Below are 12,164 nucleotides of genomic sequence, written 5' to 3'. Positions count from 1 at the left end.
AAAAAAAAAAAAAAAAAAAAAAAAGGAAATTCTTCAAATTGCTTTTTTAAGTTTATATTTAACATCCTGGTAAACAATCTACTGTTCTGTGCAGATTATCATCATATAAAATAAAACGGATAAAATGCATTACTTTAAAAGCCAAGGTAACAAAGCTATACCTTAAAAATACAAACACCATATTAATAAATTTATGATAATATACTGAGATTGATTTTATTATAGTGGTCTGAGTAACAATAACAAGTTTTTGTGTTCTTCCTTACTGAATGCATGTGGAAATTACGCCTGGAGAGAGCTGTCACCATACGCATTTCTGAATTTAAATATGAAATTCTTCTTCTGTCTAATAAAGTAATAGACTAGCCACCAAGTTTGTTCTATTTTTTAAATAATTCAGATTCCCTGTTTGTTTCTCTGCTCAGCCAGGAACAAATGTTATGAAAACATGAAAGGAAAAGCTCAGAAAGAAAGAAAGACAATGTTTGATGAACTGAAAACAGGATGCTGGAGCTTTAAGTATACTTAAGATAGAAAGTATTCAAACAGAATTTTTCAAGCAAGAAAATCCAGTTTACAGGACAGGAAACACGTTTAAGGAGCAAAAAGCCATGGATATAAAATCCTTATCTTGCATTAAAGACTCAGCTTGTCACATACTGTGTGCAGTTACGGTACAATTAGTACTGCTAGTAAAAATCATAAAGAATATTCTTTTGGGCCCCTAGTGAGCTGATATCTAACCACTCACAGCTTGTCACAGGCACACTGCTTATATTTAATCTACGGATGTTACTGAGCACAGTACAGTATGCAGCTGCTTCAGCAGTCCTGATTAAACTGCAAAAACTTATTCGTTCTTTAATCAATCCAAAATAAAACAATGTTATTCATTAGGGAGCAGTGAGGAAGCATTCTTTCTTAAATATCTGTCATAAAGGAGTACATGTTTCAGCCTTGGATCAGATTTAGTTTTTGTGAATGTTGTTGGCACATATTCAAGAGCAAACCATCATCTTGTGAATTAATTCACATCAGTCAACATTATGAAGTTTTAAATAAATGTAAAGAGTAAATTTATTTTGAAAGTAGTGATGATAAAATTCATATTTTATTCTTCATATAGATTTTTTTTAGCTATATATATATATATATATATATATATATATATATATATATATATATATATATATATATATATATATATATATATTCTTTAATGAAAGGGTATTAATACATATGAGCACAACTGTATACACACGCATATATTTTAAATGAAGTTTAAAAAGAGCACGCAGATGACGTGCGCGTGCCTGTGTGCTCGCCACACACGTTTGGTTTCGCAGCTACAAATGGAACGCTAAGCTCCCACACCTTATTTGGTCATATTGAGCCTTAACAGGAAATTGGTGTCACTTTTATTATTGTCCTATCTATTAAGCATTCGTTCCTAGCCTTTTAAACTAAAAGCCACTGTTTTTTAAAAAATAAATAAATATTAATTAAACATGTTTCTATGTTCTATTTAAAATATAATCATATAAAATGGTTGGGTTGTCGATATAAATCCACTGTGTGCTTATTTGATGGATCCGTATATTCTAGTTTCTGCCGGAATTAGTCCACCTCCGGTCCTTCTGTTTCCGTGTCTGAGAGGAAAGCGGTGGTGTGATTTCAAGGAGCTCTAAATTGCCAAAATGCAGGTTTGTACAACTTGTAAGTCTAATCAGGAGTTTTGTTTTAACACTGATAGATGATACGACGTAACATCACCAGATGTGAGTGAATAGTTTTCATATTTTATTAACATTTTTAGCGCTGAATTTATTTCGACACTTTGCTAGGAGTTTCTCAGCTGGGCGTATCAACACTGGGCTTTCCCCTTCTACTATTAAGAATAATTGTCTTTTTTATTTCATAATCTTTTTTTTTTTTTTAACCTGCCCTGTCCAGCATATCGGCATACAGAACTGCGATCTGTGTGCCATATTTTTGCCAGACAAATTTGCTCTGTCAAGGGAGACGTCTCATGTATATGGCTGCCCTTGATAATCTGAATATTTTTTTTATTATTATCATCTTATTTATTTATTTCATAATCTTTTAAACACTGACATGGCGTTAGCCAAAAGCCGAATTGCTGGGTGGGTATTTAAGTGACCCAGCTGATTTGTTTGAAAGCTGCAGCAGTGTTGCCACTAATTATATGGAAACGTTTTAGGCTTTGTCGTTTTTACCTTTAAAAGAAAATCAAAATAATTACATTTGTAGAAACGCAGAATGCTGCAATGTAAAAGTCTTATACTTTTTAAAAATAAAATTAAATAAAAAAGTTTTATTAATCAACAGGTCTTATGTAGTAAGTATTGTCTTTTAAAAAGGATAGACAGGTAGATTTTATTTCTTCTGTAAAATTATCAATATCACCACGAAACATACTAAGGGACAACTTGTATTAAAACAATTATTAAAAAGTACAATATAAAATGTACATAAGTACTCTATTTAAGGTGTTTACCAATTTATTTGGAGCTTATCAACATATTAGGTTCAAATGTGTTTTCCTCTCAGCAGCTACCATACAGGTTAATGAGACCTGACACTGATAAATGATCAGTAGAAAATAGATCAGGAATCTTCTTTCAAAGTCACAATTTTATGCTGCAAGTATGAACAAAAGCTAAAAATCAATGTTAAGTATGTGATTTTTCAGATGGAAACCAGTATTTGGGTAATTATTTGAAAAGCCTGATGTGACAAATCACAATTGATTAAATTGGTTTGAAAGGATCTTTGAGGGATTAAATGAAGTATTATAAATATTAATAATAATTAAGTCTTTTAAAACAATGCCACAGACCTGATCACACTTGAAGCTTGATTTACACACTTATAAATTCATTTACATCAGTCAAATGTTTGGAGGTGCTGTTAAAGAAGAGTTAGCAGTGGGTAGACTGTAAAATTTACCTCCTGTATTAATTTTTAAAAGTTTGATTTCATTATTGTGATTGGCATTTCTCTCTAAAGTGTGTTTGTTTATAAAAGGAAAATATGCTAGAGATCAAATAATCCCAAATTAATTGTATTTGTGAATGTTTTTTTTTTTTTTTTTAATCCAAGGACCCAAATGAAGACACAGAGTGGAATGATATCCTGCGGAGGAAAGGCATCCTTCCTCCAAAAGAGATTCCTCAGGAGGATGAGGAGGAGCAGGAGATGGCCCTCCAGCAACAGTCTGTTGGTATGAGGGGTGGCTTGGAAGCTGCCAGATTTTTACCTCACAAAGCATTATTTAAAAATAATCCCTCCTAATCTTTATTTCTCTCTCTTATCCCATCAAACCATGTTTTTTTACTCAAATAGTTAATTTTTGAACTGTTCTTGTTTAGTCATTTTGAACCATGCGTTTTGTTATTTGCAGTGCATAGAACAAACCCTGGGCAGCTTCTAACTGTTGTTTCTTAATGCAGTTAAAACATATGAAAGCATGACTCTGGAGGAGCTAGAAGAGAATGAAGATGAGTTCAGTGAGGATGATGAAGCTGCTATTGAGATGTACAGGTAAGCAGATATGATGCAGGTGCGCTGTGTGAAGAAGCTGGCATAACCCCGGTTCTCTGACAACCCTGCGATGTAGCCCACTATGGGAAGCGCACTTTGTCTTGACCAAAACTGACAGAACACATGCTTGGCATGCCACATTATCAACCGTATGCCTTCCACCTGTCCATGAAAGAGAGGTAGTGTGGTGAGAAAGTCAGTTTTCAGAGACCTGGGTTACAGTGGAAGTCTAATATTCTGTCAAACCTCACTTGGTATCCCCACTCAGGAGATGTAGCCTGCTCACAAAGTCCATGCTCATGTGTAACGTAACATCTCTAACCGTGAGCAGGCATAGACCATGTGCCTGAGAGGAAGTCCTTTCATTCATTATCCCAACCGCTTACTTCGATTAAGGGTCGCAGGGAAGCTGGAGCCTATCCCAGCAGTTTTTGGGCGAAAGGCGGGGTACACCCTGGGCAGCTCGCCACTCCATCGCAGGGCCAGAGAGGAAGTAGAACCTGGTAAAAGTGTGTAGACATGAACACTGAGCAGCCTTGCAGAAGAAACTCTCTTTGAACAGAAAGAAGCCCCTTTAAAATGTCTCAATTATTCTCAAATGGAAACGAGATCTGCTTAAATTTAACCTCACATATACCCAGACAGAGAGCGAATCATTCAGGATGCAAGTGAAGAATCTGACCATGAGCCTACAACACCAGGTCCTTACGGTGGAGCAGACTCACCCATTCCACCATCCAAAGCCTGCTGGGCCAGTATGGCGCTATCAAAATCAGAGACACCTGTTGTTTCCCACTCAGCTCAGTATTACCACGATCGTGGTGAGAAGGGGGAAACGCATGCAGTAACAGGCTCAGTCACAGATGTGTCAGCATGTCCACCCCCAAATGGCACTCCTTACGGTTTCTCGCATCATGAAAAGAAATCTCTAGATTGAGAGAAAATCCGCCTCACTGTTTAACATACCATCATACACGTATGATGACATCAGATGCTCACTGCTCTACATTATCAGGCGGTGGGCCAGCCTCTGCAGTTCTGGAGTGAATGCACTGAATGAGCTGATTATATATGCCACTGAACACACATGAGGTGTTCATGGCTGCTTTGACACACTTGCTGTAGACCCTTGAGGACAGTTCGCTTCAGCGTTCCAATCTGAGGAACTTCCTGCTGACTTTCATAATCTTTCTGTCAAACTCTTCTAACTTTACCTCAAGTAATACATGGCAGGATGCTGTTAGAGGTAAAGAGCAAATAATTCCTGTTTTACAAGCAGAAGCTCTTTTTGTGATTGTTTTAATTATTTACTATTATTAGTATTGCACAACTGTCTTTTAATTTTTTTAAATAACATTTTAAAAAATGTTTTTATTAATAAAAAAAAAATCAAGTTGATTCATCAGTATTGAATTATATTGGTATCTGTGGCCATTCCTGATGCATCGTCTGGAGGAACGTTTCCAGTCCCAAAAGTTCCCTTTGAGTTTGAGACTACTTGTAGATTTAGACGTTTGGTTATTCCAGCGTACTGATTCCACATGCATCTCCTTCCAGACAAAAGCGTCTTGCAGAGTGGAAGGCAACTCAGATGAAGAATGTGTTCGGGGAAGTAGGGGAAATCTCTGGACAGGACTACGTCAAGGAAGTCAACAAGGCTGGAGAAGGCATCTGGGTGGTGTTGCACCTCTACAAACAAGGGTAAAGTTTCCATTTGGTCCCGGTTAAAAATCACAACAATGTTCTGTGTTGGAGAAATATTACATTTTCATGCATCTCATGAAACCATGTTTGTTTAAAACAGGTGCGAAACATTTGTCGGATAAATAATGTTTGAGCTGTAGCTGAAATTAAAATCAGATTAGATAATGTGTATGAAATGTGTGTGTGTTCTAAAACTAAACACAAAAAGGTCAAATAGGAAAAGTTAAATATTGACATTTAATGCCACAGCTTTTTATTTTTACACTAAAGTGTTCAACGCTAACTGATTCAGTGTTTTCTCTCTGCTTCTCTCACACGCCAGCATCCCTCTATGCACCCTCATCAACCAGCACTTGAGCTCACTGGCCAGGAAATTCCCTCAGACCAAGTTCCTCAAGTCCATCTCCACCACCTGCATCCCCAACTACCCGGACCGCAACCTGCCCACCATCTTCGTCTACTTTGAAGGGGAGATGAAGGCACAGTTTATTGGGCCACTGGTGTTTGGGGGCATGAACCTCAAAGTTGAAGGTAAAAACTGACTGGATGACTTAAAAATGTACAAGAATAAGTCAGGGACCTCTAACACAAAAGCCCAACATGTGCAAAAAAAAGTTGCAGTTGCCATAAGATGAGCATCACTATCCTGGATAAGAACAGGAACAAAGTATGACCTTTAACTTTTGGAAGAGTAAAAACCAGTAGAAATACACCTTCTCTGTGGACATTAAACTCTTTTATTATAGTTTTCATCATCCAAGCTTCTAAAATGATAAACAAAATGAATTTCATTTGTGCAAAGTAGTTAAAGACAGACTTTAGATGGATATTAATATTAATCTAGACGTTTCTGTATAGCCCCTTATAATTTGTATGAGATCTCTCATGAAGATGCTTCTCTATGAAAACCAACATAGGTTTCCATGGTGATATGCCCTGAATTGAAACCTCAGAGTTAAACTAAAATCTGTTACTACTGCTGCTCTGTCGTCAAGGCTTTCAGGTATCAGGTGCTCTAAAGGACTTTTCCAGTTTAAGTGTCGCCCTTGAGCTGCAGTATGTCATCATTACTCTGTTTTTATTTAAAAGTAAACCTGACCTCTTATAAAATACTTTTTTGTGGCAGATATTTGGATGTGTGATGCTTAAATTTGACATTTTGCTTATCTGGCAGGGTGACGTGCAGTCTTTACGTTTTGGCATTATCTCATGATTAAAGTGTTTATTCCTCTGGTGTGTTTCATCCAGAGCTAGAGTGGAGGTTATCGGAAACTGGGGCCGTGAAGACAGACCTGGAGGAAAACCCCAAGAAACAGATTGAAGACAAGTTAATGTCATCAGTCAGAAGTTCGCTTCCTACGAGAAAGAACAGTGACTCTGAGGATGAGGACTAGTTGAACAAAGCCAAGACTTCTGGGCCGCTGCACAGAAACACTGAAGACCTGAAACACCTGGGACGGGACACGGAGAGGATGGCGTCTGCTTATTCAGCACATGCATTTCCTGTGAGCATCGTGAAGGTGGCGCTCATGTGCAGAACTCAGTCCTGCACTGAGACGGGTCACTCAGCTGGAAAGGTTAAAACTCGGTATGAATCGGTTGAATCACTCCTGTGCATTTCAGACGGGGAAAAACAAATCACTTTTGGTCATTTGAACAACATTAAACTATGTTCTTGCAGAACCATCCAAGATAAATTTAAAGGTTTTTTATTGTTTCATGATCATTGTCACAAAATGTACATTTAATTCTGTTTTATTTTAAAATGTGAGTTAACCTCCTTGCCAAAGTAACTCCGTTTCATAAATATTTTTGATGTCCTGATTATAAAGACTTGAGATCATTTCAAGTTCGTACCTGGTGTCTTTTTTACTTTAACACATTATGCACAGTATGTTCCTGCTAACAGTTCCCATTCAGTTACAGCAGCTAACATTTGGAAGCATCAAGACACATAGCAGCCATGGCAGAGCGGGTCTGTTTTTCCATATTTTACATGTAATTTATTTTCTATTTACAAAAAAAAGGATGTTGTCTAGCTGGAGAGACCCTCCAGAGGGGCTCTACGCCACTCTGGATCAGCAGATCCGTAGTCCGGAGGTGAAGCAGCTCATCTTCTTCCTTGGGTGGAATTTCCTTCACTGCTTTTTCTATTTCTGTATGCCTTTACAACATCCTCTCTGGCAGACTTCGAATCTTCTGGGTGATTAGCAGGACAGGGAGACAAAGAGAAAGTCGATGTGAGCCGTAAATCGAACATGAATAGTGATGCAGTTTAAGTTGATGAATGCAGGCTGCCTCTTCATCACCGCACTTGCTGTTTCTTTTCTACCTGAAAAGGTTAAAACGTTGCAGAGGAGGAATGGTGGACAGTGTCTTTTTGTGCATCTGCTTTTCAGTGTGTTGCAGTGTAATCAATAAAGTAGAGAGATTTTAAATAAACATTCGCCCCAGTTTTTCTCTTTTATGTTCATTAACATTTAAAAATGTAATTTATTTTCATTTTGGAAGCAAAATGAGACTTTTCTCCCATCTGTCTTCATAAAGGCTTACCAACAGTCTTTTTCATTTAGGGGGAAATGTTTTGGCAAATAGGGGATATTTCCCCAAGATGTAGATTGTATTGTAGGTCCTGGATTATTTTACTTCACAGAGTCGTTCCTGATCAAGTATCTAAAACCTATTTTATGAGTTAAAAGCTGATAGCTTCACGTATTAACATGACATTGAAACATTTTTGGTGGCTGAAATCAGATTTCAGGCATCTCCACTGTTTGTTTTTTGGACACATTTCTGCTAGAAACCACCATCCTCTACATTAGGACTATTCAACTCGGTTCCAGGAGAGCTGCAGGCTGACAGGTTTTCAATGTGTCCCCGCTTGAACACACCAGACCCACAGTAAATGGATCCAACAGCAGATGACACATGATTAATAAATGATTAATCTGAGTCAGGTGTGTTGCTGTGGGGATGAGTTGGAAACCTGCAGGACTGTGACCCTCATGGGGCCGAGCTGCTCTACATGCTACATTTTCACATCCGTGTGATTATCTTAACCTCCTGACTACCAGGAAAAAAAATGTGTAACTACAAATGTCCACTATGGAGGACATTGCTTAAACTTTTAAATATTGTGGTAAAATATAGTTATGTTTATCTCAGAAACTATTTAATGTGTTTATAAGATATTCAATTAAAATATAACTACAAAATTTCAAGTAAAAATCAGCACAAAGAAAAGTATTCTGCACTTTTGCTCTTCCCATAAAACATGCTCGTTGCAATGGAGGCCATTTTTCTTGAAGAAAGAAAGTTCCCAAAGCCCCCCCCCCCCCCCCCCCGCAAATGAGGTACCATTTAAAAGCACTAAATGTCCTCTTTAAAGACCAAAAGGTTAGTTCAGTAGCATTCAGGGAGATGAAAATATTTAGGTTTACAAAGGTCCTCCACAGAGGACAAATTTGAACTACTGGTAGTCAGGAGGTTAAACCACAGAACTAATGACTTATTGTGTGTGTGTGTTTAATTTTTTCTCACCAAAAGTACCACCTTCTTCTTTCTCCTCTGGGACAGTTTGGGTGAGAGTCGCATCAGAGGATGAACCGAGTGAGACTGAAGGAAGAAAAGTGACGGTAGAGATGTGGAAACCGACCAGTTGTTACATTATGTTTACAGAATCATTACCACTTTATTTAAAAGCCTTTTATTTTACAGCTTGTGTAACAAGAATTAGATTATATTTAATCTTAACAAGACTTAGATAAACTGCAGGCAGTAATAACAGCGGTTTTACCTTTAAAATCCCATTTAAAGACCAAATGGAACCACTCCGAGTGACTACTCACCTCTTGTTGTACGGCTCCAACAGAGTTGCGTGCTTTGGAGTAATGAAACAGGAACTGAAAAAAGAAGCAGCTTCGATTAGTGATTTTCTGCTGAACAAATTTCAGATATTAGAAATAAAACTAAACAGAACTGGGAAGGGAGACCTACTCTTTTGAAAATGTTCTGGACTTGCTCCTGTGTGGGGGGGGACATAATCTCAGGTTAATAACAGAAGTAATAGTTAGAATTAATGTAATTATTACTTTATACCCATTTCATGCTGCTTTTACTGCGTCATTATTTCAAACAGGATATAAAACACCAATATGGGCCAAAAGAAGAAGAAGTAAATTAATTCAAAACTTTTTTTTCGGAGAGTTTGAACCCAGAGTTTATAAATCCATTGCTCTCTTAAATTTACATTTTAATTCTTATTTCTTCACTAGTAAACAGAGGCCTGTATGTTAACTGTTTGCTCTGTTAAAGCTGTGAAATCCATTTCTTTCAAACAATGCAATGAATGTCTGCCTCTGTTCGCCTGTCAGCCTGCAGAGCTCAACCAACGAAGCAGGAGTTCTGACCAAATATTTTATGTCCAAAGCTTAAACAAAGAATATTAACTCTTTCTTTTCTTACTGAGTTGTAAAAGAAAAAAGCCACGGTTGTTTCCCCAAGCATCCGACCTTAGCTTCCTTACATCAGACCTTAGTGATATGTAGAAATGCTCCCTCCTCAAAGTGAGTTAACAAGTTCTTGGATAACTCAGAAAAAATGTGCCATGGTGGGATATATAAAAGATCTCCAAACTTCAATCTGCCTTGCAAGTCTGCACAGCTCCTGTTTGACTGAGGGCAGAGGATGCAGGCGCTGGTCTGCTTCTTGCTAGCATCTGCATCATGTGCAGCAGCATGCTGCAGCGCTGACTCCTGCATGTTAGCCACAGCAGTCACAGGGAAGGTCAACACAAACCAATGGTCTGGTGCATACACAATTTTGTTGTATTTTCAGCTTCATTTTGTTTTTCTTTTATGCTGTATTTATGATTGCACAAGCTTCTGCTGCAGCACAGAAAACTGATAAAGGCTCATGCAATTACATTTTATTTATATGGGTGAATATTTGTTTTAATGTCTGGGGGCTCATGGTGTTATCTTACACACTGGACTGAAATCACAAGCCTTAAAACCTTATGGTGTTATTATTCAGCCTAATATCTGGCCACATAGATGGAAGTGAAGGAGATCTTAAATTTGCTTTTATGTTCTGTTCAGCAGCGAAACAACCAGGAATTTCCATCTAATCTCTGTTTCTCGAAGCTGCACAACTCACACAGTCTTCAACCGGCCCCTTAAATCCACTGCATGGCACTATTCCATCAGTACATATTCCTTCCAAAATTCTTATGAAAAAGGTGATTTTGATGTTGACCTACCTCATTCTGATCCCTCCACAACATATCCCTCACATCATCACTTTGGAGGCCTCGCACCTGCAGACAGACAACACGTGATTTAGAATCAGACATTAAAGGCAACATGAGTCTCAGGCTGAATGCAGGTGACATAAAGAGAGCCCTGGTGTGTTGGCTTTACATTACACTGGCTAACAAGACAAGGTCAAAGGTTAATTCATCTTTACTGTCATTTCAAGCTTAACTTTCCCTCTAATAAAGCTGCTGTTGCATCCATTATATGGCCTGAAAGCATGCTGCACAACTGGTGATGTTCAGACTAAGGTTTCGGACCAGAAGCTTCTGGTTATCTACTCAGCTAGGAGAGAAAGAGCAATAGCTGTGACACACAAGCATTACATGCAGGAACAGAATCAGAGAGGAGAGGGTTTGAAAAATGTCGGTACAGGTTGTACTTGGAACAAAGGTTTGCAAAGCGGATGAATATGGATGACAAAGGTTTACGTCCCCACCTTTCGTAACTCTACGCTGTCTTCCCACTGATCATAAGGACTGGCATCTGGACAAAGAACAGAAACATTAGGATATAATGTTATTTTATTACAGCTACTATGCATGCAACATCCTTTTTTTCCTAAAAGTCAAACAGTCTTTGAATGAACGCAAGTGATACCGTTATATTTAATTGTTGTCATATTTCATTTTAAATGAAAATGGAAACAAATAAACTGCATTTACTAAAAAAAGTCAACATGTAAACATGTCATGTTGAAGATACTGAACCTGTAGATGTTTGCTGGATTCAGTCTTCATATAATTTTACCAGATTTGACTTTACAAATACATAAAAGTTGACATTTTTTAAGTAAAATAGCATCAAATCTAGACTGAAGGATAATCCCTTCAGATAAAGAAGGTTCCTGCAGCTCGAGGCTTTAAAGAATAACTTAACTTCAGCTTTAAAAGGAAAGAAAGAAACCCCTCGTAGATAATTTCACAATCTTTTGCGTTTATGTCAACGTCTTTCATGTATCATATCATCACTGTAGAACACATCCTGTCAAGAGAAGAGTCATAAATGATTTTCTATCATCTTCCTCATACTTATTTTTAATGGACCCTTTCAGTTCAGTGTGATTGCTGGTGTCACTTCAAGATGAGCTGCAATATCTATCGAAGGTCTGATGATACAGTTGGTTCACATCCTCTTATACAGGAAACTACTGAGCATGTGGATTATAATAAACTTGAATTAATGTGCTACACTAGCAGACTTACAGTAATGGGTCAATGGGAAACCAGTAACCTTTTGACTGTGTAATGCAGATGTGATGATGCAGCCCATTAGAGAGTCAATAATGGACATGAAGGAGTTCCTCACTTTGGATTACAGCTTTTGATAACAACTTTCAGACAAGTTAAAAGTCAACAATAGTTCTGCTTTTCTAATTTATTCATTGAAGCCTTTTGGGGAAAAATAAAAAAAATATAGTGATCTATTAAATATGTTTTCCAAAGGTTAATTGGCTGAGTTTGATAAATTGCAACGTCAACAAGCCTGACATATCTCTAAAGACATTTTAACCTTAATTTATATAAATATCTGGAAAATGTAAATGATACAAAAAAAAAATATATATATATATATAATTCAAAT

General features: G+C 37.4%; 2 protein-coding genes across 2 annotated transcripts; one reads left to right on the top strand and one right to left on the bottom strand.

Moving 5' to 3' along the window:
• The first annotated feature begins 1,631 nt into the window (after positions 1-1,631).
• Positions 1,632-7,111, top strand: pdcl3 (phosducin-like 3). Its single transcript, XM_079254583.1, has 6 exons — positions 1,632-1,703; positions 3,124-3,244; positions 3,474-3,564; positions 5,122-5,265; positions 5,591-5,799; positions 6,517-7,111. Exons 1-6 carry the CDS (start codon positions 1,698-1,700, stop codon positions 6,660-6,662), a joined length of 717 nt encoding a protein of 238 aa, XP_079110709.1. The 5' UTR covers positions 1,632-1,697; the 3' UTR covers positions 6,663-7,111.
• A 143-nt stretch (positions 7,112-7,254) lies between these two features.
• nms (neuromedin S) lies at positions 7,255-11,202 on the bottom strand (the record flags this gene model as incomplete). The annotated part of the gene is made up of 7 exons (XM_079254355.1): positions 7,255-7,467; positions 8,809-8,883; positions 9,117-9,170; positions 9,265-9,291; positions 10,529-10,585; positions 11,020-11,066; positions 11,181-11,202. 7 exons carry the CDS (start codon positions 11,200-11,202, stop codon positions 7,435-7,437), a joined length of 315 nt encoding a protein of 104 aa, XP_079110481.1. The 3' UTR covers positions 7,255-7,434.
• Positions 11,203-12,164: the final 962 nt, after the last annotated feature.

The sequence above is a fragment of the Telmatherina bonti genome, assembly GCF_933228915.1.
Source record: "Telmatherina bonti genome assembly, chromosome: 15".
Taxonomy (NCBI): Eukaryota; Metazoa; Chordata; class Actinopteri; order Atheriniformes; family Telmatherinidae; genus Telmatherina; species Telmatherina bonti.
The sequence above is the reverse complement of the archived record's forward strand: the minus strand, read 5'-3'. Positions and strand labels throughout refer to the sequence as shown.

Excerpts from the sequence above, each read along its gene's own strand:
- pdcl3 (XM_079254583.1), top strand. Across the intron at positions 3,245-3,473 it reads CCTCCAGCAACAGTCTGTTG|TTAAAACATATGAAAGCATG; the intron begins GTATGAGGGGTG and ends TTCTTAATGCAG. Across the intron at positions 5,800-6,516 it reads CATGAACCTCAAAGTTGAAG|AGCTAGAGTGGAGGTTATCG; the intron begins GTAAAAACTGAC and ends TGTTTCATCCAG.